This window comes from Peromyscus californicus, unplaced genomic scaffold (assembly GCF_007827085.1).
Source record: "Peromyscus californicus insignis strain IS unplaced genomic scaffold, ASM782708v3 Scaffold_5__1_contigs__length_169319896, whole genome shotgun sequence".
Classification (NCBI taxonomy): Eukaryota; Metazoa; Chordata; class Mammalia; order Rodentia; family Cricetidae; genus Peromyscus; species Peromyscus californicus.
The window spans coordinates 78,372,867-78,399,072 of record NW_026294573.1 but is presented as its reverse complement, the minus strand read 5'-3'; the positions used below and the strand labels follow the sequence as shown (position 1 = coordinate 78,399,072).

General features: G+C 40.4%; 1 protein-coding gene across 9 annotated transcripts in view; it reads right to left on the bottom strand.

The window, feature by feature from the left end:
- LOC128097967 (transducin-like enhancer protein 1) overlaps positions 1-26,206 on the bottom strand; it is a 102,340-nt gene that overhangs the window by 59,551 nt on the left and 16,583 nt on the right. For 5 of the 9 annotated variants that reach the window (XM_052718888.1, XM_052718884.1, XM_052718885.1 and 2 more), the window contains exons 5-6: positions 6,938-7,000; positions 5,415-5,489 (exon numbers count right to left, since the gene is read on the bottom strand). The exons of 1 other annotated variant lie outside the window; for it this stretch is intronic. In XM_052718888.1, coding sequence (XP_052574848.1) covers positions 5,415-5,489; positions 6,938-7,000 — 138 coding nt within the window. Of the gene's footprint in view, positions 1-5,384; positions 5,490-6,937; positions 7,001-26,206 lie in introns of all 9 variants that reach the window. 3 more of the 9 variants (XM_052718881.1, XM_052718882.1, XM_052718880.1) reach the window with 1 other exon arrangement.

Genomic DNA, 26,206 nt, shown 5'->3' with positions numbered 1-26,206 from the left:
TCTGCTGAGCAGGAAGAACAACAGTGATCTGTCATGACTCTATCTCCATCTGTCCTCCACTCTAAAGCTATACAGAAAACTGGAGGGCTAGCTCAGCAGTAAAATGTTTGTCTAGCACATCCAAGGTCTAGGTTTACAGAAACAAACTGGTGGGGAGGAGAACGGCAGTGCTTTTTCACTGCTGAATCATATTATAAGGCAATACCTTCAAGGAAACACATTAAAATCATAAAGAGGCCAAGGTGATGGACGGTAACCTGGAGAAATCATACACATAGGAACACACCCAAGAACTTGGGACAACTACATCCAACAAATCCATCACAAGCACTCAGAAACAAGACAGATAAAACTACAGTTCTTAGAAGTGGGATCACACGTTGGGTGAAGGCTTTCCAGACGAAGTCTTAGCCCCTCAAAAGGTATGAAGTTATGTGCTATCTATCTACAGATTGGGAAACTACAATGTATCTATCTACTGTGTATAAACACCAAGAAATTAGGGAACAGGTGGTCAGAAATAAAATATACACAACCATGCAACTGTTTTCTTTAAATTAAGAGAAAAATGGCTCTCAGCTTTTATTATTACATTATTTTCACTCAAAAACCAACTATTTTCTTTCAGCATGCAGTAAAATTTACTAAAAAGCAGAGAACATACTGGGTGACAGAAACCACATGCCCCTTGTCAAGTATGGTACTTGATATATGAAGGGGCCATAAGTGATCAGGCTAAACATTTGGAAATCATATGGAGATCCACAGCAAATTTTTTGTGATATAACCTGCTTTAAAAAAAAGTTATTTGAACCTCAATTAAATTGGAGCAGGGTGAAAGGAGCGTTTAGTTCCAATCTCAAACAGAATGTGGACTCACCCTGAAGTTCTTTAATTCTGTGTTTCAGAAAGCCTTTAGCCACCCTACTAGTAAGATATTACATCATGAACAGCTGATTTTATTTTCAGGTTTTAATAAAAATCAAAGTTAAAAAAAAAGAAAAAAGTTTTAAGACTATTGCTGTAGGAATCAACATGGCTCTTCCTTCAAGAACAAGTTCTCAAATGAATGAGTTCCCTTCCCCACAATGCACAGTGTTTTCTTAACAGCAGTTGTGTGTGAAACCAATCAGTCCTGAGCCAGTTAAGATCTTTGCACTATAATGGCCTCCAACTGCTGTAAAAAAAAAAAAGAAGCTTGTTTGATGAGAAGTGAGAGCTATTCTGATTAGTGACTACTAAGGGTATGTATTTGAATAAAATTGGGAAATAATACTGGTTTAAAAAATGGCAGTAGTATGTTCTCCTAAGGTTGATGACCCCACCACCAACAGGTAACTGGCTGCGTTTGCAGCATAAGGCATGAATTCCCTCTTGTACAATGGCCCTTACATCCAATTAGATAGTTGTTGGTTACTGCCAAGCTGTAAGTACCAGTATTGTACCCTTGGTGTTATCTTGCCATGGTGGAGATTGCTGTGGCTCCTAAGTTTTACAGCTACTGACAGGAGGCTGCATCTATGAAATCTCAATAATATGACTGCCTAAAACAAGACCTGCACAATAACAACACTGGTTGGCATCCCAATTTGAATGGGGAAATCTCACCAGGCCCCAAGCCTACATAAAGGGAGAAAATCAATTAAAGGTTGCTAAAAGTGACAATCCACAAGCCCCATAATAGGTTATCTAATCCAAAGTGGTCAGCCCTAAACACATAGGAACAACACAAAAATGTGGACTTCGTGTGTGTGTGTGTGTGTGTGTGTGTGTGTGTGTGTGTGTGTGTGTGCCTTGCATGAGCCATGTGAGGGAGGAAGGGGGGATTAATTAATTAAAGAGGCAATAAATTTGAAAGTTAGTGAGGACAGAGAAGAATTTGGGGGAAGAAAAGTAAGATGGAATGATGTAAATTTAGTACTAATATATGGAGAGAAAAACTGAACTAAAAAAAATCCCTACTGGCCAGGGAAGTAGCTCAGCAGTAAAATGCTTACCTGTAAGCCTAGTGATCAGAGTTTGACTCCTCAAATACATGTAACAGTGGAAGGAGAGAATATGCGCGCACATGAACACACACACACACACACACACACACACACACACACACACACACACACGCACCACACAAATAAAACCAAGTTCAAAAATTAATAAAAATCCTTGAAATTATTACAACAGAACACATTAGCAGCAAGAGATTTTGAGAAGTATGATTCAAAAAGCAGTGTTGCAGTTAATATTATGCCAGTCACCAAATTTGCTATCAAAGCTGCTGTTAATAGGTCAACAAAAGGCCAGGTGTGGTGATCTTTAATCCTAGTACTCAGGAGGCAGAGACATGTGGATCTCTGTGAGTTCACTCCCAGCATGGTCTACACAGAGTCAGCCAGGGTACATGGTAAAATTGTGCCTTAAAAAAAAAAAAGTTAACAAAAATATTTCAGTAGTAAATCCAAAAATTAACTATGTGAAAACTATTCCTTAAATATTAGCATTCTAGATAAAGGTTGAAGGCAAGTAGAAAAGAACTAAAATTCAGTATTTCTCCTAGATTGGAGAAGCATTTACATGCTGGTAAGAAGTTGCCATCACTCACTCAACAAGGACAGAAGAAAGTAGAACCTTCCTCCTCTTCTAGTGAAAGAGCACTCAGAGGCCAAGAATACAAGCTGAGCTCACCAAGAGTTTGGTGTCCTTGACAAGCCTAAGCTACTTTGCTAAAACAAAATATCTTTATCCCTGTTGGGACAAACCATAAGGGCCTTGATTGTACCTTAAAGGGAAGGTGAGGGTTTCAGTCCATTTGCATTTTAAAGCGTTCTCTTTTACGATCTTTCACACTTGAAATAGACGTCTAAACCTTTTCTTTTCTTAGCCTGAAAGTCAATGAAGATGAAGAGCTTGGCCTCTCCCATTGTTCTTCCCCCTAACCCATCCCAGAACAATACTGACAGCTGCTATCAAACAGGCTGCATTTTCTCTGCACAGCTGCTGTATGAACAGTCTCCCAGTGCTTCCTCCCCTCTGGCCAGACAAGCTGGCACACTGCATGTGCAATGAAGGGGTGCAAAGGTCTACTGAATTGTCAGCCCAATTTTATGCTACTTCGATTTTTCAGGATGCATGCAATTCTTTTCAAGCAAAAAAATCAAGCATATGCCAAAGCATGAAGCTAAAGGCAGGAGCTATTTCTGATCACTGCAAACTTTCAAAGAGCCTGTCATAAATTAATATACCTATCCCACCATTTCAAAAATTAAAAACTGCATATGCTAAAATACTGAACACACCAATGCATTAACTCTTACATTGGACCCAATTCACCACCTTGGGTTATTATTGCTAAGCTATCAAAGCAAATCTGTCTTGATAATCTCAACATGTTTACTAAAGCCATTCATAAAATTTGCAATTCATCCACCCTTCTAAGATAACCTACTCTTATTTTCTGATTCCATTCAAAATGAATATTAACTATAAATATCTGGCTAATACATTTTCCCCTTCTGAAATGTAGATTCAAAGAAGACCCTCAGGGTCTGGGCAGTGCCTGTGAGAACTCTAAACCAGCATTTTATTATTGAAAAATTACACATAGCTAGCCATGTAGTTCACTTGCAGAGTGCTTTCCTATTATGTGTGAGGCCCCATGTTCAATCCCCAGTACTGCCAGAAACAAACCAGAAAAATTACATGTAAAAATTTAGAGCCTATCAGAAAACAAACATGTCCCACAAAGTTGAACAGGGCCCTTGAGATCTGCTTTGCATATGTTTTCTTTTAATCAAAACAGGCTTTTCCATCCTCATTCATTTGGGTTAAAAAATTCCTTGCTCCAGCTACAAGTACAATCGCTATTAGTCTCTTCTAATCAAACACAGTACGTGCAAAAATGCCAGTGAATATTTGATTTGATCTCTGAAATAAAGCAATTCATTACACAAGAAAAGGGCAGAGAAGGCAGCAGACAAACGCAGGCATAATTGTGTTTTTGGTTGAATGTGATTAGAGAGCCCACTAAGTAACAGTCAAAAATGTGATACAGAAGGGGAAGAAAGACAGAGCCCAGACCTGGGGGAAGGAGGGAGAACTGTTTATGCAGAGCTAAGCTGTCAAGTGCAATAAAGCGGCTTGAATAAAATCTAAGCTGAAAATCCACTGAAGCTCCCTGGTTCACGGAGGAAAAAGCTATTAAAAGGAAATGAAGGTCACCCTCCCAGTTTATTTCACCTAATTGACTGCCAATAGCTTACCACAGGCACCCCAACTGCAGATCTGCAATTGAGAAACTGATGAAAGGAGGGTTTTCAAGCTGAGGCTCATTCTTTAATCCTCCTTGGCTCTTGTGTTTTTCCCATCTCCAGTGGGGATGTAATTTTAAACCTTGATAGATTAACTGGTTCCATTGTCTGTCACAGCACTGGACTATGGCACTCTTAATCCTTACAGCAGCATGTCTAATTATCATTACAAAGTGTCTGAGGGAACTATAAAGACCAGCAGGGCATCTTCTCACAAGCAATTAACATAAATTGATAAATGAGTGATTTTGAATCCATTGGAGGAACTCACATATGAATAAAAAAAAGTGACCTCCCCATCCAATTTCAGCCACTTCTTTCCTTTAGTCTAAAAGGGGCAGAGCACATGAGAACCACCTTAGGTCCTGCAGTGGGTGGGGCCAAACTCGAGCAAAGAAAGAGACAGAATGCCTGGTTCACTAGATCCCTTAATGCAGAACAAATGACTTGTGATTGACAACAGAAACCAGCTTCACCAGCAAGAAGAGATGGCTAAACTCCAGAGGAGATGTGAACCCTGAAAGGTCACAGAGCACTAGGGGCAGACAATTAACACTCCTTCCCTGGCGAGGGAGCTTTTCATTGGTATGCCACTTTAAAATTCATGAAAGGGGCACAGGAAGGAAGAATCAAAAAACCACATAGGTTCCAGTGCCCTGGAAAGCAAAAGGCAAAGGCAACTCCGGGAATAACTCAGAGTCCTATACTGACCGCACTGTGGTGGAAGGGTACTAGACAGAAGCAAGGAAGAGTGTTGAGAAACTGATCAACAGCCTCGACCTCACTGACAGCGAGGGCAGTTTTAAGTATCACAGGATATAGAAGTTATTTTCCTTCCTCTTCTAGTGCTTCTCATCTCATCCTCCTTGTGCTACTATGTCCTCTCCTCTACACATCTCCACACACCCAAACCCCCTTTCACCCTCCCTTATTAATCAAGTAAGTCATCTCTAAGTAACACAAACTTAGTTGTGAACTCAGGGGTGTGTGTGTGTGTGTGTGTGTGTGTGTGTGTGTGTGTGTGTGTGTGTGTGTGTTATGCCATCAAACCATAAAGAAATGAAAGCTGGTGATACACACTGCAGGAGGTAGACCTGGTAGGCCACGTACCCCGATGATGGCATTCAACTCTGCCATGGTCACCTGTTTGGCACGTTCCACAGCCTGGGCCACCTGTTGTTGATGCTTTGAAAACAAGGAGAAGAAAATGTGTTAGCAACAGCTAAGAATTTCCCTGTTCATTCTGACAACAAAGACAGATAAGCAGGTCCTCATGCACGTGTCACTTTACAGAACACAAAGGAGGGGCCATGGAATGGTGCTACCATTTATTTCTGAAAGGTTCCTGTCACCACTGAACTACTGTGGGGTGGTAATATCAGAAGGGACATCAAGAGTAGTAACTAGAGTCTTTGGACACTACACAGAGCAGGACAGCTAGGGCTCACAGGACTTCACAGTGGGTGCCTTTGGGTGCATGAAGTTCATTAACAATTCAAACATCCATCTTGATACTAAAAACATAGTCAGTCTGTGATTTCTCTGATTAAAAAAAAAAAAACTCAGCCATTTTTTTTTTAAAAAACTATGGGAATTCTCTCTGTAACTTATTTTAGCCTTTTGGTGTTTCACCCTTCAAGGACAAAGAAAGCTCTGTTTTCAATTTGTAGAATGAAAACTCACCTTGCCCACTCCCCAAGTCTACACAACATAACTAAAATATTGCCACAGTCAATTTGAGGAGGCTAGTAGAAGCCAAGGTCACTGAAAACTGGCAACAAATCAGGGAACTCAGGGTACTCTACAGCCAAATCCAATACTCTTTTAACCTCCCACCAGCTGGGCCTCCCCCACAGCACCATACGTTCATATTTACATACTGAAAGCACATTATTCCCCTGTACCTAGAAAGAAGGTAAAACTTTCAAACAAAATTGAAATATAATGCTGAGTCAATCTCCAATGACTCCTATGAAGTACCCCCTCCGCAAATGTTAAAGTCAACTCAAACTACCTGGTTTATCTATGCCTATGACTGAGTCAAAACCATGTGAATACTTATTTTATCTTTATGATGATTATCATCTACTCTCTCTATGGAATGCATGTGATAAATGAAGTGCCTACTTTCATGTAGATCAACCCCAGTGCAGTCACTTTCAAGTAGGCTCAGGAAAACACATAAGGGTACGTGAATCATATCAAGCACATATTACCTAAACACATGCACAGCCAGGAGTGATGGCACAGGCCTTAAATCCAGGCACTGAAGAGGGAGGGGCAAACAGATCTCTGTGAATTTGAGGCCTACCTAATGATTTCCAGGTCATACTGAGATACACACAGACACACAGACAGACAGACACATACACACACCAAAGCTTTCTTTATGCTTGATAGTCACTGTGCAATTTTCCAAATAATAATAATAATAATTTGGGGTTGAGAAACTGCCACCCCTCGAGCAGCCTGCCCTTGGATGCTTTAGACAGAAGGACAGGGTTGACACACTTCAAATATAACAGATGTTCTTCAAACTTACTCCTTGTGGTAAAATTAACATCTTAAAACTGGCTAATTTGCAAACAGAGAAGCAACATAATTGCACTTTAACAGCTGAACATTTTACTTACTTCCTGAGACAGAAATGGGATGACTTGTGCACAAATGGTATTCAATCTCTTGGCGATTTCAGTCTACAAAGACAAAGCCACATACATGTTTAGAACACCTCCCAGTCAGTTTAGAAAGGTGAAACTCGAGTCTTCAACTCTCACTCCAGGGGACAGAAAAGTGTTTCCTTAAGACATGGTACCAATAATTACCTGGAGATAAACAGTAGATAGTGGTGCTCTTTATAGACTAGGCATAAGTGCATATTTTACTGGTCACTTAAAAGATAATGATGGAGCTGGAGAGATGACTCAGTTTAAAATTACTGGCTGCTCCCAGAGGTCCCAGGTTCTACTCCCAGCACCCACATGATAGTCCATAGCCACCTGTAATTCCAGCTCGCATGCCCTCTTCTAGCCTCTGTGATTACTAGGCACACACATGTGCACAGACATACATGCTGGCAAAACATCATATACATATTTTTTAAATTAAAAATAAAGAAAAAATAAGGAGTATTTGAGTCAGAAAAATCTGCATGGTTTAGGTTATACGGTCATTTCAACCTGGAGTTGGTAAGCCCCTAACACTTTCTCATTGAGGGTACATTGTGGGGCATTTTTACAGTTATAGCAAGTTTACTCAGAATGGTATAAAAAAAAATCATGTTGTCAAAGCAATCTGGCTTTCAAAGTCGAAAAGGGCAAAAGCAGAAGAAAGGGGGTATTAACACCCTCTCTATTGTTTCCATTCACTATATATTGCTGGTACAAATGCAAACTGCTGCAGTCACTACAAAAGAATACAGATACTTCAAAAAACTGAAAATACAACTACTGTATGAGCCAGCTATATCACTCTTGGATAAGTCAACACACCACATATAATCTCACTATTCACAACTGTCAGGAAGTGGAACTAGCCTAGATGTCCATCAACAGATGAGCAGATGAAAGAAAATATGGTTCAAATACACAATAGAATTTTGTGCAGCCATAATGATAAATGAAAACACAACATCTGCAGAAAAGTGCATTGTGTGTGTGTTCATGTGTGTGGCATGTGCGTGTGTTTGAGAGACAGACAGAAGAAAGTACAAAGGGAATCATGATCAAGAAGGAAGAGATCTTGCAGGGGTAGAGAGGTTAACAGAATATATGACATTAAGGCAGAACTAGGGGATTGTTTGAAGGGGGAAAGAGACCAGCAAGAGGGTACAGGACAGGAGTAATAAGTGAGAGTAGCCAAGGGAAATGAATCTACAAAATACAGTAACACATATGCATGAAAATGTCATACTACAGCCCACTACTTTGCATGTTAACTTAAATCTTCCACTCACAAAAGGCCTTTGATAAAATTCTACATCCCTTCGTGATAAAAGGTCCTAGAGAAAAAGGGATACCTTGGACATATCTCAACATAACAAAGGCAATTTACAGCAAGTCCACAGCCAACATCACTTTAAACATAGAGAAACTCAAAGCATACTACTAAAATCATGAACCAGAAAAGGAAGTCCATTCTCTCTATATCTGTTCAATACAGTGTATAAAGTCTTAGCTACAGCAGTAAGACAACCGAAAGAAATCAAGGGAAAGAAGTTGTCCTTATTTGTAGACAATAGGATTTTATACATAAAAGACCCTAATGACACCACCAGGAAACTGCTACAATTAAAAAAATTTTCAACAAAGTAACGGCCTAAAGAATTAACACATACAAACCAGTAACTGTCTTACATACAAATGACAAGCATATTAAGAAAGAAATCAGAGAAACATCACTTTTCACAATAACCTCAAAAAAAAAAAAAAAAACCAATACCTTGTAATACTCTAAGTGAAAGACTTATATAATAAAACTTTAAGACACCGAAGAAAGAAAATCAACACAACACTTAAGGATCAAGGACTCGACATAAGACCAGACACCTTATATTTGATAGAAGAGATGGCAGGACATAGGCTTGAAATTATTGACACAGGAAAAGACTTTCTGAGCAAGACCCTGAACACTGCAGGCATTGAAACCAACAATTAATAAACAAGACCTCAATGAATCTCAAGTTTCCATATAGCAAAGGATATCATCAACTAAACGAAGAGGTAGGTAGCCTCAAGAATAAAATTCTTTATGAATTTTATATGGCAGAGGTTTCATACTTAGAATATTCAAAGAACTCAACAAACTGAATGTTTAGAAAACAATCCAATTTAAAAATGGGGCATAGAATTAAACAGAGTTCTCTCAAAAGATCTAAGACAAAAAGCTGAGAAACACCTATAAAATGTTAAACTTCCTTAGTCATCAGGGAAATGCAAATTTAAACTATTTTGAGATTTCATCATACCCCAGTCTGAATGGCCAAGATTAATAAAAAAAATGACAGCAAATAGTGGAAGATTTGTAGAAAGGGGAACACTTATTCCTGGGAGTGCAACCTTCTACAGCTACTATTTAGATCAGTGTGGAGGTTCCGCGGGAAGCTGAAAATAGATAAGATCCACCTATACCACCACTCTTAGGCACATATCCAAAGGACTCTACATCTTACTACAGAGACACCTGCTTATCCATGTTCACTGCTGCTATATTCATAATAGCCAGAAACTGGAAACAGCCTCAATGCCCATCAAATGATGAATGGATAATGAAAATCTGGTACTTTTACACAATAAAATATTATTCAGCTCTTGTAAAAAGATGAAATTTGTAGGTAAATGGACAAAGATAGAAACAATCATCTAATATGTGAATATTAGCTTTTAAGTTTTAGGTATGTGTATTTCATTCAGAATATCCAGAGATTAACTAGAAAGGGATAAGGGAGGAACAGGGAAGGAGATCTTCAGAGGGGAAATAGAACACAGTGTCATAAAGGGATAAAGGGGAAACTAGAATAGAATTAAATGGGGAGGGAAGGTAAGGCAGAGTAGAAGACAGAATACAGGGGGGTAATTAACACTAAAGACCTATTAAAAGGCCATATGGATACCTACTACTACAGAAGCTTCCTAAAATACACACATATCTAAATGGAGCTATCATATAATGGGGGAACATTACCCAACTAGACATCATATGCTACTAAATAAAACCCCTATTACCAAGAATGGGTTACATGTTTTTAAGGTGGCTAAAGGGGTCCCACAGATCTCCCCAAATATTACACACTATTACCAAGGCTACTGGTTACCATCGACAACCTGAAGGTAACACCTCATCGTTAAAGACACAATTTACTTACATTATCAAAGGAGAAATGAAACTTATGCCCAACTAGAAGGTTCACTGCTATTGACTAGTATTCATAGTGTTTGAAGGTACTATACACACTACTGGAGGTGAAAAGTAATCATCAATCTCATTTAGCTACAAACCCAGCAACCTACAAAAGAGATCTGCCTGTAAAAAGACCCACTGATACAATGATGGCACAAATCTAAAAGAGCAATTGTGCTGGATATTTTTATGTTAACTTTATGTATTTTGGAAGAGGGAATCTCAACTAAGAAAATGGCACCAGCCGGGCGGTGGTAGCACATGTCTTTAATCCCAGCACTTGGGAGGCAGAGCCAGGCGGATCTCTGTGAGTTCGAGGCCAGCCTGGTCTACAGAGCAAGATCCAGGACAGCCAGGGCTACATAGAGAAACCCTGTCTTGGAAAAAAAAAAAAAAACAAGAGTAAAACTCTGACGGGCGGTGGTGGCGCATGCCTTTAATCCCAGCACTCGGGAGGCAGAGCCAGGCGGATCTCTGTGAGTTCGAGGCCAACCTGGGCTACAGAGTGAGTTCCAGGAAAGGCACAAAGCTACACAGGGCTACAGAGTGAGTTCCAGGAAAGGCACAAAGCTACACAGGGAAACCCTGTCTCGAAAAACCAAAAAAAAAAAAAAAAAGAAAAGAAAAGAAAAAGAAAAAAAGAAAGAAAGAAAAGAAAAAAAATGGCACCAGACAGACTGGCCTATAGAAAAGCATATGGTGTACTTTCTTGGTTGATGAATGGGAGGGCTCAGCTCACTGTGTGTGATGCTACCCTTGGGAGTTTGGTTCCTGGGTACTGCAGGAAGCAGGCTGAACAAGCCACAAGTAACAAGCCAGTAAGCAGCACTTCTCCATGGCCTCTGTATCAGCTTCTTCCACCCAGTTAGAATTTCTGCCTTGACTTCCCTCAGTACTACACTCTGAAATAAAGTGAACCTTTCTTCCCCAGGTGGTTTTTGGTCATGGTGTTTTATCACAGCAATAGAAGCCCTAACTAAGATAGTAGCCAACCACTCTTTTATTGTATTTAAGGCAGGTTCCAGGAGATGCAACCCAAGCCTGACACTGTTAATGAGGCCAAGTACCTCATTATTCTACTAAATGAACACAACAATAACATGATTCCTAATGATATCCTGCTATACCCAAAGATAAGAGCATCAGAAGCTTCTTCTTGCAGTAGATGTGAATTAACACAGGGACCCACAACTGGACAATGTGCAGAAGTGACAGACCTTGGAGCACTCTGGATGTCTTCATTCTCCTCCAGGCTCAAGGATCTATGCAGGAGAGCAGAATGAGCCTAAGAACCAAAGCTGATGGACCACTCCAAGGAAACAGTACCTGCTACACAGGACAGGAATGGTGTACATACGACCTCAGAGATTTTGGCAGCATTCACAGACCTGAAACAATTTCAAGCCAGACAAAGCCCCAGAACAAAGAAGCAGAAGTGACAAAGTCCCACACCTGAACCCGGAGCCAGGTATTGGAGTGATTTCTGAAAGATCAGAGAAGCAAAAACAAGCCACAGTTAACCTCACCTCGCCAACTTCTCAGCTGATCCTGTTTCCGCAAACTGGAAGCCTCTGAGTCTTCATCTGAATTGATCTCAGCTGAACTGCTGCTCAAAAGCCTAAAAGCTTAACCAGACTCGAGTTCCTGGTCCTCATGTTTTATATACCTTTCTGCTTCCTGCTATCACTTCCTGAGATTAAAGGCATGTCTTTCCCAAGCAAGACATAAGATCTCAAGTCCTGGGACTGAAGGTGTGTGCCATCATGCCTGGCTGTTTCCAGTGTGGCCTTGAACTCACAGAAATCCAGACAGATCTCTGCCTCTGAAATGCTAAGATTAAGAATGTGTGCCACTATGTCTGGCCTCTATGTCTAATCTAATGGCTGCTCTGTTCTCTGACCCCAGGTAAGTTTTATTAGGGTACACAATATATTTGGGGATACAATATATCACCACATTTTCTATCTATGCTTAATAAATATTGCCTTTATTACTACATTAGGCAATAGAAAAGATCAAGAAGGTGGAGATGTAGCTCAGTTGGACAGGATACATGAAGCCCTAGGTTTGATTACTGGAAGATGAGAAAGTTGGAGGAGTTCAAGGTCTTCTATTACCTAGTAATTTCAAGGCCAATTCAAGGTATTTAAGACCAAGAAGAAGAAAGAAGAGAGAAGTAGGGGAAAGGATTAGGAGAAGAAAATTATGATGTCCATGACACAGAACAAAGGAAAACAAAGCAGGAACCCCCAAGAACTTTACAATAAAGTATATATGAGTTGCATTTTGTCTTCCAACTTGATTCTAGTTCCATGAGCAGCTAAGCTCTTTGGTTTCATGGGAATGGATTTAGACCAACCCAACTCTCCTGATCACCAATGAAATGGCTCTACAGACCACATCATAGAAGGAATGTATAGGAAGGGAATATGATCTGTGTATGGAGCAAACCCAAGACCTTTCTTTAGCCAAAGGGGCAAAACCAGAGCAGCTGTGCCAGATGCAAAACAGAAATCAGTGAGGACTGTACAATTCATTTATCATTAGCACTCATCCACTCAAGGTAAGTAACTCAAAGTCAGGACTCTCCCACAAAGCACAGGCAACCTTCCCTTTCCTTTTGGTAGTTATCTCTCTCTCTCTCTCTCTCTCTCTCTCTCTCTCTCTCTCTCTCTCTCTCTCTCTCTCTCACACACACACACACACACACACACACACACCGCTATATAGGGAGAGATGCCCCGTGTGGTTCTCATTACCCACCTTCCACACAGTTTAGCATCATTCTGTTCTTTCTCTTCCAAAATGCACTTAAAGTTTTCCAACTGTAGAAGTGATATATGTGGGACTAAAGAGATGGTTCAGTGGCTAAAAGCACTGGTTGCTCTTAGAGAAATCTGGAGTTGAGTTCCTAGCACCTACACGGTGGCTTACAACTACCTGCAAATCCAGTTTCATGGGACACTATGTCCTCTGGTCTCTGGGAACGACATGAATGTGGTATAAATACATACACGTCAGCAAAACAATCAAACACGTAAATTCCTAAAATAAACCTTTTTTTATTTTGTTTTGAGTGATGTATGTTTGGCTGGAAATGCAGCTCAGAGGTAAGGTACTTATTTACCTGATGCGCACAAGTACCTGAATATGATCCCCAACTGGGCAAAATGTAGAGGGCAAAAAGTGTCACAACTCACTTTGAACATGTAACACATGCACACAGTGATACATGGGTAGAGAGGCATGCCAGAAAGCTAAAATAATGCTAACCACATCATCCAGAAACAGTAACAGGTATGTTAGGTGTCCCTGGGCCACCATCATTCCAGTCTCTCACTTTACCTACAGAAGCCCAAAGTAAGAGAACACATTTACTACTAACGGGTCCCATTCCATACAATCCCTTTCTATAATTTGTTTGCCACTAAAGAAACAACTGCCCAGTCAATAAACAGACAGTATATCAACCTATTCCACTACGTGAGCAGTCAGACATCTAAGCAATGATACCAGAAGACACTTAAGTTTTATCCAAATTTTCCAGAATTCCAAAGTCTGTGCCAAATAATGCTCAATATGGATCTCTAAAAGGAATCCATGCACACATAATCTGAACTTCTGGGTCAGAGTGTGTATGCATGTTCAACTGTGAAGCATGCTGCCAAACTGCCCAGGAGAAATGCTCTATGAATGAAAGCGCCTGTTCTCCTGCCCGTGTCAATAACGGATTTTTGGACATCTTTAAATTCTTATCCATCAAATAGGTTTTTCCCATCATTTTTATTTGTATTATTTGGATTCTTTCTGGAGTCCAACATGTTTCCATGGATATGTATTGATCTACAGTTTTTCTTTTCTCTTTTTTCTGTTGATGTTTACACCCTGTCTGTGTAGACATTCTTCATGTAAAATAAATATAAATACTATCCTTCATTGGTTTGCCTGATATCCTTTTATTTATGTGGCTGGGATAAACACCATGACCAAAAGAAGTTTGGGGAAGAAAGGGTTTATTTCAACATCACTGAGGGAAGTTGAGGCAAGAACTGAAGAAGGAATCATGGAGGAAAACTACTTACTGGTTTGTCCCCTACGACTTGTTCAGTCTTTTTATACAATATAGGACCCAAGGGTAGAAGCACTCACAGTGAGCTGGGCACTCCCACATCAATCATTAATCAAGCAAGCAAACGCCCCCAAAGACTTGCCTATGGTCAATCTGATGGAGGCATTTTCTCAATAGAGGCTCCCTCTTCCCATATTAATTCTACCTGTGTCAAATAGTTGATAAAAATAAATAAATAAATAATAAATACACCAAGCCTGCCACATATTTCCCAGCTTTGCCTAATATGGATTTTTCTGCTGCTTATAATGTTCAGTTACATGGCCAAACTGATGAGCTTTCTTCCATTGTTTCTAGCTTTTAGGTTAAGCATCAGAACACATTAAGATTATATAAACAATTTGTAGTTTGTTTCTCTGTTGCCACAGCTATTTTCTTTATATTAATTTATCTAGCTGAAATTAAGTCTGGTTTACAATAATCAAAATCCTCACCCTTAATAGTAGTGTTATTACATAAAATAGCATCAAGGTAAACTTGAACATGGCCAGAAGACCATTAAGACCTGCTCTGAGTTATGTGTGATGGCACCAGACTATAATTCCACAACACAGAAGGCTAAAGCAGAAGTACTGAGCTCAAGATCAGTCTGGATTATATAGTGAAGCCTTGTCTCACAAAATAGAAAAGGACCCATTCTGAACAGACTGAACTTAATAGTATAACTTTTAATAACTAAAGTGACTGAGAAGCAAACAGACTAAAGATTCCTATAAAAGCAATACAAGGTTAAACTAATTGAGAATGAGACAAGACGACAGAGCTCAAAGCTTCAAAAGTGATGAGAAGCCATCAGAAGCCATGTCACATGCTCTGCAAATTCTAAACAGATGCTGGAGAAGGAATGGACACAGAGCAGAAGGAGAAAACTTACCTCAGCAGTCCCCTCTCTTTGCCAGGTCTCTAAACCAACCTTAAACCATCTGACCAGAAAACCAGAGGAACTCAATCCAAGTCTGCTTCTTCTACTTCTAAGATGCTGAGCTGCACAACTCTGTCCACCTGTAGGATATCAACAAGAGTACCTTCCTTTTGGAAGTGAGGATGCCACATGCACCTAACTGTGAAGAGCATCTCCATTCCTCACATCCACACTTTCTAAAATGTCTCTTTTCCTTCCCTTCAAAATGTGGACGGCAGCAGTGGGGGGGAAATAAATAAATCAAGGAAAACAACAATGACCTGTTTCGCTATCAAGGGCATTTTGAAAATTCTTAATTTAGTATGAATTAACAATCAGCAATGTTTTGTACCTACTCTAGGTCTCAACGCTGGCAAGCAGGTTATATCAGGCCCTACCTCAGTTAGTATTAAGAGTTTCACAACCTAGGGCTGAAGAGATGGTCTGGTAGTTAAGGATCATTTAGTGCTCTTGCAGAGGATCTAGGTTTGGACCCCAGAACACACATGGTGGCTCATAACCCTCTTATGGTCTTCTGGCACCAGGCATGGCACACAAAACCCTCATCAAATAAAAATAAATACATCTTCAAAAGTGTTAAACCCTTTGATACCACCTTCCACCTCTCCTGAAAACTACACAATCCAATAAAACACTGTGTCACATTGTATTTTCCACTTACAAAGAACTTTCTTTTCAAAGCTGAAAATATATTTGGTACTGCTAGGTCACAAGTGACACTTTAAGGCAGCAATGACAAATCAGCATCTGAGGTCATTGCCAACTCAACAAGCAACTCCACACAGAACTGGGTATGTTGTATTAGTATGTGTGGTATATGAACATAAAAGATGAGGGCATCTATGCCCAATCTTGGAGGCTTGTGGAGGGTGTGGGTGTGCTTATCCTTCACGTTCCGTATCTGAAGCAAGCTCCATTGGCTAGGTAGGCAGGCGGTCAGGACCGCCCCAGCAATCATCCTTTCTCTGACCTCACAAGTGCACAAGACTGCATGGGTGCTGAGATCAAACTCTGTTTTTCAAGGTTATGTTGCAGGTACTCTTAGTCACTGAGCCATCGCTCTAGCTCTCTGCCCAGAATGCCAAGTCAAGTTCTCAGAATAAGCCTTACTCTCTGGACTACCTGTATCCACCAAGCTAGGAGGAGGCAGGGGTATAATTTATCTATCTAGCACAGTCTTTTATGCTCCTTATACATGTTGGCTCCCCATATTGATTTATCCTTATGAAAGGTATCATAACCCAAAAATTCAGCTTCACACCTCATAAACCAGTATCAGGTGTCCTCAAGTTAAGATTCAACTGCCAGATCATAAGTGTGCTAGCTGAGTAACAGGACCTTGACTACTCTATCGCAAAGTTCTATCAAAGTCAAGTGAATTAACGGATAAGTGACAGGTATTCTATTCCAAAGTGCTATACAAACCTAAGGGGGTTTCCAATTCTTCAAGGCCTCCCACAAATCCACTCAGAAGGTGCCTTTGCTCATAATACAATAAGCATACTCTTCTCTGCGCTCTTCAAGATCCTCACACTGTCACTTGATAAACTAAACTCATATGCTAAAAAGCCCCATTATATAACTGTCATACACTTTGCCAATCATATCCTCTAACAAATTATCTCAATATAACAAGATGGAGATAGGTGAACACGCCTTCACTCTCCCAGATCTACTCAAACTCATCATCAGTTCACACTCATCATTGTTGTTGTTTGTTTTTACTCTTTTGGGGGGCCTGCTACCCAGCTCCCAAATAAATCATATATAGAGGCTTATTTTTAGTTACAAATGCCTGGTCTCAGCTTGGTTTGTTATTTGCCAGATTTTCTTAATTTAAATTATCCTTGTCTACCTTCTTTCTCCAGGCTTTTCCTGTTTTTTGTTTGTTTGCTTGTTTTGTTTTTCTGTAAATCTTCTTACTAGCTTGCTGTGTAGCTGAGTGGCTGGCCCCTGAAGTCTGCCTCCTTTTCCTTTCCTCCCAAATTTCTTCTTCTATATATTCTCTCTGCCTGCCAGTCCTGCCTATCCTTTCTCCTGCCTTGCTAATGGCCAGTTCTTTATTAAACCATCAGGTATTTTACACAGGCACAGTAACACAGCTTCACAGAGTTAAACAAGTACAATATAAACAAAAGTAACACACCGTAAAATAATATTCCGCAACACATCACACCATCAAAGTCAACCTTGACTGAAGTGCAAAGTTCATTCTCCCTGTATCCCTAAACTCAATGGCTAAGACCCACCAGATAAACCATCACAACAAAGCAGTATAGTAACACCCTGTTTACCAAAAAGAGACTGTGAATAAGATAACAGCCAGATATTAGCTGAGTGTGGTGCCACATATCTGTAATCCCAGTACTTGGGAGCACCAGCCTCAAACTAAGAGAAATCCAACTGCCTCTGCCTCCCAGTGCATGAACAAATCAGTACATAGCAATTTGGGACATAGAAAAGCAGAATGCACAAGGCCCTGGGTTTGATCCCTAAGACCACCCAAACAACAATGATGCAGAGGTGCATGCATACGTCCAAGGAGTGAAAACCACGAGATACCTCAAAGCCCAGCAATGGAAGAAAACTGGAATGTTTTGCAGAGCTTTTAAACTGAAGTGTGTCCTTGGGGGAGCTGCATGTGACAATTACAGGATTCTAATTCCTAAAAGCTCAGCATTCTCTTCTCAAACTCCTCACACTTTGTCCAATTACAAGGACTAAAGAGCCCACTCCCTGGGGCTCATACACTTCCCCACTACAACCAAAGTTAATGCATAATGAGTGCTGTTTGAAGCTCAAAGCAAGGTAAGGACTGTGAGAGAATAATTGCCCATAGGTCTCTAGGCAGTCCTATGGCACTCTGCCCAAAGTCAGTTTAGGGAAGTGAAACTCCACCAGGATTAAATTACAAAGTGAAGGATCCTAAAAAGTAGTGCTTACATTGAAGGCTGCCAAAACCATTATGTTTTTTTTCTTTTTGTTTTGTTTTTGTTTCCCTGAACCAATCTTGAGGCCTAGAGAAAAACAGTAAATGAAGTGTTGGTAAGTTTCTGTTGTAAGTAAGGTGGGTCATTTGGAACTTGTTATTATAACTTAAAATAACACACACACACACACACACACACACACACACACACACTATATGTATATATATTTATATATGGGCTAAGGATGACAAATTGCTTGTCTAGCATGTATAAAGCCCTGAATGCAATTTGTAGTACCCCATAAAACTGGGTGTTGTGGCACATGACTATAAATCCTGACACTTGGGCAAGGAGGCAGGAGGATGAGGAGTTCAAAATCATTCACAGTTGTGGCATGAAGCTGAGTCTAACCTGGGCTACAGTAGCCTCTGTTTGAAAAAATAAACTTTTTATTACAATCTAATTTGAGTATTCAGGAAAACTGGACTAAATACATGTCACTGAGTACAATTACATAACACAGTAGTCATTTTTGGTTTTATTTTTAGCATTACTGGGAATTGACACTAGGGTCTCACATGGTAGACAAGTGTTCAACCACTGAGCTACACACCTGATTCCCAGTACAGTTCATCTTGGAAATAAGAGAGTACTTCAAAACCAGAAAATTATCTAAATCCTAGAATAAGGTTCCCATAGCTAAAAATTTATAAGGAAATAGTTCAAACTGCAAAGCATTCCATATATGAAAAAAATTCACTGCACAGCTTATTTTAAGGGGGGGCGGGAGGGAGATATAGATTCAATAGTAGTTTAACACATTACAACCATTCCAGTTTTTGAGAAACCTAACATTTGCCTCCTGATAAATCAGCTGTCTAATACTAAAAGAATGGTCAAATACATGCCAACCTGTATGCATGGAAGTAACCATTAAAACTGTACTTATGATGATTCTAAAATGGCCAATACATTCACCAGATGGAGTGAGGGGGAACAGAAACCTTGTGACAGTGTGTACACATGTGTGCATGTCTGTGCATGTCCTTTATTAAAGGTCATATGTGTAGCCAGGTGCTGTAAGCTGATACCCACAACAAAAATTGATCATGCTATATGATAAGAGTATGTGACTCCCTCAACCTCAGTCTTTCTGAACACTGTTCTTAATTTATTGTTTCAATTTATTATTTAAGGAAAGTAAAAGCTGTCAGTCCCACAACCCAGACAGTAGCTATGCTGGCAATCCCTGATATCATTTGTATAACCCATCTCTCTGTCCATCCTCAAAGCACATATATAGACATCAACAATCAACACTTACAGAAAATGATTTACTAACACAGTAAAAGAAGATTCTAAGAGCCATATCTAAAGCTGATAAACCCAAGTTTTATTTGCAAAGTAATGCAATTGAGTGGTGAGGTGGTTTGAAGAAAATGGCCCCAAAGGGAGTGGCACTATTAGAAGGTGTGGCTTTGTTGGAGTGGGTGTGGCCTTTTTGGAGGAAGTGTGTCTCTGTGGAGGCAGATTTTGAGGTCTCATATATGATCAAGACACACCCAGTGTCTCAGTTCACTTCCTATTGCCTTTGTACCAAGATGTAAGGACTTTCAACTCCAGCACCATGTCTGCCTGCATGCTGCCTTGTTTCCCACCATGACAATAATGGACTAAACCTCTGAACTGTAAGCCCCAATTAAATTTTCCTTTATAAGAGTTGCTGTGGTCATGGTGTCTCTAACTAAGACAGGTAGAAGTAAAATCCACACAGGCCTCGTCACCCCTCAGCTAATAATGGTATCACAAGTACACCCTGTGACCTGTAAAGGCAAGGTCATTGTACTCTCTCGCTGCTCTGGCAGAAAGGCTCTGCACACCCGAACAGGCATTTTAGAAGCAACTCCAACTATGAAATGCAAGCAAAGTATAGTCAGTATCTTCACTACAAAGAACATTATATTAATATCAGTCACACTTACCCACCTGTGGAGCACAATTCATAAAAACATTTCTAGTTCCCGGACGTAACTCCAACATATCTAACGTTAGTTCAGGGTGCATGTATACAAACTGTTCCTAACAATGCTATCTATGTACCTAACACTGCAAATCTCATCCAGTGTTCCCATCCCCTGTGCAGAAAAGAGGAACCTTTAGGGAATTTGCCATTCTATGGCTTTGCATTGTAACCCCTGGTTGGTATTAGTAACATGCTCATGAAAAGGTACGGTTATCCAAAATCCTAATACACTAGATAGACTTGATACACCTAATAAGACTTCTGCTTAAAATACACAATGTCAAAAAAATCACTAATGACACGTTGGAAAAACCTAAAAAACCTAAATTGACAGAATGTCAGATTGACTTTGTTGTTGTCTTGCTTCCAGAGATGGAATCCAGGGCCTGGCACATGTTAGGCACATACCAAGCCCTAAGCAACAGCACTGGCCTGGGGGTTATCTTCAAACTGAGGTAATCAGTAATGCCTGTTCTCCAGAGCATCTCCCTCAGCTCCAGGGCTTTTGCCAGAGATCTGGACCTGGAAACTTGCAATTCTTTCTCATGGTTCCCAGGTGCTTCTGCAGTTGTAGGGACTCAGGGTCACCTTAGGATCTACCAGCATCTACTACCACACAATGACACAGCACCTTGTGCTTAGCTCCAGGCTGGCCCTGTGGCATCTCTCTAAATTTCAAACCAAATCCTCTTGGAAATGGACTCAAAGGTTATAATAACCAGCCTAAGGTCAAAACAGTCTGGTAGCACATCCAGGACTCTCTCCAAAGCCTTGATATGACATCTGAGCATCCTTTTTTGCAGTTCTATAAGACAAGACCAAGATAAGAACACAAACCCAGGGCCCAGGATCACACTTGTCTCTTGTATAAAATCTCAGGTACTATTTAGATTACCCTACCCCATGGCAATGTAAATGTACCCCTTTTCGAAACTTGTAACTAATATAAAACAAAGAGCACCAAATGAAAAAAAGCTTTTGGTAGGTCCACCATGCAGAACTTATCACAGTTACTGCAGATAGTAATTTTTATGCTCCCTCTCCCCATCACCTGGCAGCCTCTAAACCTTCCCATCAGGCTCAGGCATGTTTTCTTTCACTGCTCATCTTTATACTCAGCCTCTCTGAAAGCAAGGAGGGGTTATGAGAAAAGAAGAAAGGAAAAAAAGAAAAAGAAAGAAAAAAGTGCCAAAGGCTGCCTGGGTGGAGATAGCAACACTAATTGATCCCATTCTCTGGCTCTGGAGGCAGAATGCAGAAACTCTGCATCTCTTCTCTTCAGCAGCTCTCAGCAGACCAGCTCAAGTGCCCTTAATTGTTTATGTTCTTAATGCAGAGCCTCTTGAATGCATTCATTTTTAATAGCAGGCTTGAGTGTAGGGCTCATCAAAGAATGACAAAGCAACTCTATTCACTGGGTCTCCTTCCTGCAATGATGGTCTTTTGATTTATTTGCAAATGACAAGCTTGTCAGGCCCCACTTGAGGCTGCCCTAATTTTTTCCCCAAAGAATTCAGTTGCATTTTCTAAGATGAGGACTGAGTCTGTGATGTATTTGTGTAAGTTGTACACATCCCCCCTCAGTTCCTTCTAATTAATGATTTAAATGTTTTGACCCAACTGTTGCCAAGCAGAACATTTGGGCTTTAATTTGTCACATTGGTAAAGCTGCATCTTTGACAAAAGCATCACAGCTGTTTAGGCTTGTAACTGGCTCATTTCTATTATTCAGAAACCCTTGTTACAGAGTTCACAATGGGCCTGTTCACAGGAAATCATATTGACTTGTTACAAGATAGAAAAACAGACAGCTTCTGGTGCCCTTAAAGCAAAATACCTTCTGTGACTGCATAGGCTTCCAAGACAAATTCTACTCTTCTGGGCTGGAAAGAGCCAATCTCTCCACAGCTACCCCAAACAAGCCACATCTTCAACTCTTCTCACAGATCTAGCTCACTTGGCAGCACATTAAAAATTAGGTATTTCATAGAACAAAGATCAGTAAGAGAAAATGCCAGGGACATCATCCTCCTCCCCAGAAGATTAGAACCACAACTGCTAAACCAAAACATGACCTGTGTGAGACAACTGAGGTACGAAACAAGAAAGTCAAACTCCGGCCGAAATATAGCAGTGACTGTTTCACAAGGTGGAGGACACTGCAATGATATAAACAACACTCCCTTTACTACCGCTATTACTGAGGCCTATGTCACTTATTTTGGGTTGGTACTGACCTCCAGTCACCTGTGACCTCTATTTTGTACTGTCCATTGTGACATAGCAAAGGTTCCTTGCTCCCAAGGTTTACAACTTTGCAATAATTGAAGAAGCAATTTTGCATGTGTGTTTCCTTAACACACTGAAATCTTCAGCCAACGTGGATGCTGGATGAAACTATGGGTTTCCTAACTTCATAAACATGCTATATACAACTAAATTACTTGCACACACATGGCAGCAGTTGCTGTTCTTCCCAAGAGACATCTCAGGGAAAGCTGCTACTCCAACACAAGACCCAGACCAAGGATAGCCATGGCCTAGAAGAGTAGCTGTGTTGGTGACATGTATCTGTGTTATTTAATTTTAGCTGAAAAGACCCAGTCCCTTACCATTTTTCCCAGGTTGAGCTATCAGTCAGGGATAGTCCAATAAGAAGGAAGGCAATGATCCTGGTTTCCCAGGTAGGCATGCTTAATTCTCTTTTTTTTTTTTTGCTGGGGAGATTTTTGTTTGTTTATTTGTTTTTCTCTGTGTGACCCAGGTGGGCTGTCCTACTTGGATCCACCTGCTTCACAAATGCTGGGAATAAAGGCATGTGCCACCACTACCTGGCTTAACTCTCCTTTCAATCAACATCAGGAAACAGACAAAGCTCCAGAGTATCCAGAAGAGGGAACTGTAGGGAAGGAACAGGGGAACTACTACCAGGGTCGAAGGTAGTTCCAGACACACTCAGTCAGCACAAGGGCAGCGGAATGTTAACAAGGTAAATAATAAAAAATAATATAAAATAAAATTCTCAAAAGCATTTTAGAACAAATCTGCAAGGCCTAACACCCAGAAAAGCTTCACTATTTAGAATGACTGGGGGTATACAGAATAATGAATAATGGTGTAGCTTTGCTTGAGGCAGGCAATGAGGAATTATACTTTAACCACACATCAAATTACTGCTTTATGGGGACGGGGGTATAACACTGAAATATAACCTACAGAGAAATCCAATCCAAAGAAAAACTATCAGTCCTCTAAGATAGCAACACCCTACCTGCTCTCTGAAGAAAAATCATATGATGCATAGAGGAGACAGGATTCTTGGATAAACAGATTAACCAAAATATACATAAGAACAAGTATAATAAAGAAAATGCATAGTCATGTCCATTTGTAATTATGAACCATGGTTTTATGATTATCGTCCTAAGGTTCATAGAAGTACAATGTGAATGAGAAGGCAACCCAGGGTGACAGAAATGAGAGCAATTTACATCATGGCTAGACCCAAGTCACAGGTTACTTTAAAAGCAGACAAATCAATGCATGTGGGTGTTTTCAGAAAACATCCCAAATATTCTCCCACTAACTGTGTGGGTTCCAGGACATGCCAGCTCTTGTTTCCCAGAGCATCAGAAACCAAATTTAACCCACATAGTCTGTTACACTGGTCTGCACTTGTGTGGTTCCCACAGGGGTAGGCTGACTCAATAATGTTGCACTCATTCTGCAGAACAGAATAGACTTCCTGCCATTTGGACTGTGAAACACAGTAATCCACCAGGGAATAAAGGTCAATATTGCACTTTTGGTCATTACTGAATCATTTGAGATGATCTGTGGTTAGGAGGAGAAGAAAATCGAAGGCTGTGAGAAAGCGGCAAATGGCTTGCTCGACCTCAGCCCAGTTTTCATCCCCATCTACCGAACAGGCATGGGTAAGAGGCCCACCTGCCGTGCTTCTGGGCACTGGGCTGCTTCCAAATCCAAGGCACAAGCCAGGAACCAGTTAAACACTGTAATAGTAAGGAGAACAACCTCTAAACCTCAGACCAGGGCTTACTCAGATTTTAGGTCATCAGCTGAAGTTTGGACGGTTTCCAGTCTGCGAGTGACACCACAAAGTAGAAAATTCAGCAAATACAAAGAAGTACCTTGAGTGCAGAAGTATATGCCAAAAATCTCCTCAGTTGTGCATGCAGACATATGCATGCTCACACCTCCACCCCCACTGAAAGGCTGCTACAGGATTTCTGCTGCTCTGAAAACTCATGTGGCTGCTAAATCAATCTTTTCTTTAAATGTCCAATTAAAGCTGCTTCACCTTTAAGGCACTGAAATCCTTAAATACTAAACATCTTAGGAACCTAGGGCCAATTATCATTTAAGCCAAAGAATAAATGTATATGCCCCTTGATTTTTATATCAATACTCTCCTTCACTGGTTTAGCAGGGCTACTTCTTAAAGATAATGTACTATATATAATGTTTAGGCCCCCACAGTATATCAATGTCAAACAACATCGTGTCAAGCTAAGATTCAATTCAGGTAAGTGCTACTGCCAAATTTTCTTGTTCCCAGACGGGCTTTAAGATTATTTTATTGCTTAAAATTTAATTTGTTCCAACTCATGTCTCCATGACAACGTTGGCTAACCCTGCAAATCATTTGAGTAATTGGATATCTTATCTTTCTATTGCTCTCAAATCGAATGATTCTGCTAGAATTGTAACAGCCAATCAAATTTACAGTCCTCCTGAGTAATAGACTTGGAAAAGGAGCCACATTCATCTCCCCTGTACAGCCATATTAACTAGTATGGGACAAACAGCAGAATCTAGCCTTCCAACTGTACTCCAGATTATAAACAGTGTCAATACCAATATTCTCACAATGCAAAGTCTATTCAAAAAGCTCTTCCCTGTCCTTGCTTTAATTTGAGAAGCAACAACTGACACTCATTTCATACAAACTAATGAGCAATGTCAATCTCAGCAGTGAAGGAAACTGGCAAGGATAATCCCAGAAGCTGATGAGAAAATCTGACTTACTTTAAATCACCTTTTAGATATTGAACCTGTGCCATATATGGCCAAAACAATAGCTTAAATTATTAAAAAGACACTGCCAGTGAACTCAGGGTCTTTTAGGGGAACTGAGTCAAGTTCCTTGTAAATCAGTTAAGACAAATATACAAATGTAACAACCAGCTGGAAAACTAGGTGCCCTCAGAGAAATCAACAGTCAAAGTGTCCTTCCTTTACTTCAACAGTACCCCAACACCCAAGGTTAGTAAGAAACAGGTTTCAAAAGTCAGTAGTTCCCCTCTTGAATTTAGCAGGACGATTTTGGCATTTGGTCAGCTAAAAAACATGGACAATGGATACACTTCAGTAGGCCAATTCCAGTCTTCTCTACAGCTACGCAGACACTGGCTCCAAGGGAGCTCATGGCCCAGAAATGTAAGAGAGTCAGCATGCTTACAAATGGAAAGGCTCTGGAACCCCAGCCAACTGGCAGGTCAAAGCAGCTGTCAGCAGCCGGTGCTTCCTATACAGACAGACAGGACAACTGGGCTACTTCTCAGCGCCTGAGAACAAGCTTAACTGTGCCATGCCTTTCTTCATCCTAAGTACTTACCACAGACACAAGCAATGTCTCCTGCATCCTAAAAGCTTCAGCTTCCAGCACGTCAGCTAGAAGCAGTAGGCCATGTCTGTAGTTCAGCTGCTTGGTAAACTGAGTCAGGAGGCTCATGAGACTTAGAAGTTCAAGACTAGTCTGGGCAACAGCAGAGCAAGACCCATCTCAAAATAAAAACAATAAATATCCACGACTACTCTTGAAGGCCATACTTTTCTCTGGCCTGAGGGTTTTGCTGTTTTTGTTTTTACTTCTCCAAATATTAAGATTTAGGCAATAGCTGTCAATGTGACAAGTCAACAAACACCTCTAGACCAAAGAGACACAGAAATATAATTACACAAGCTCTCTACACAGCA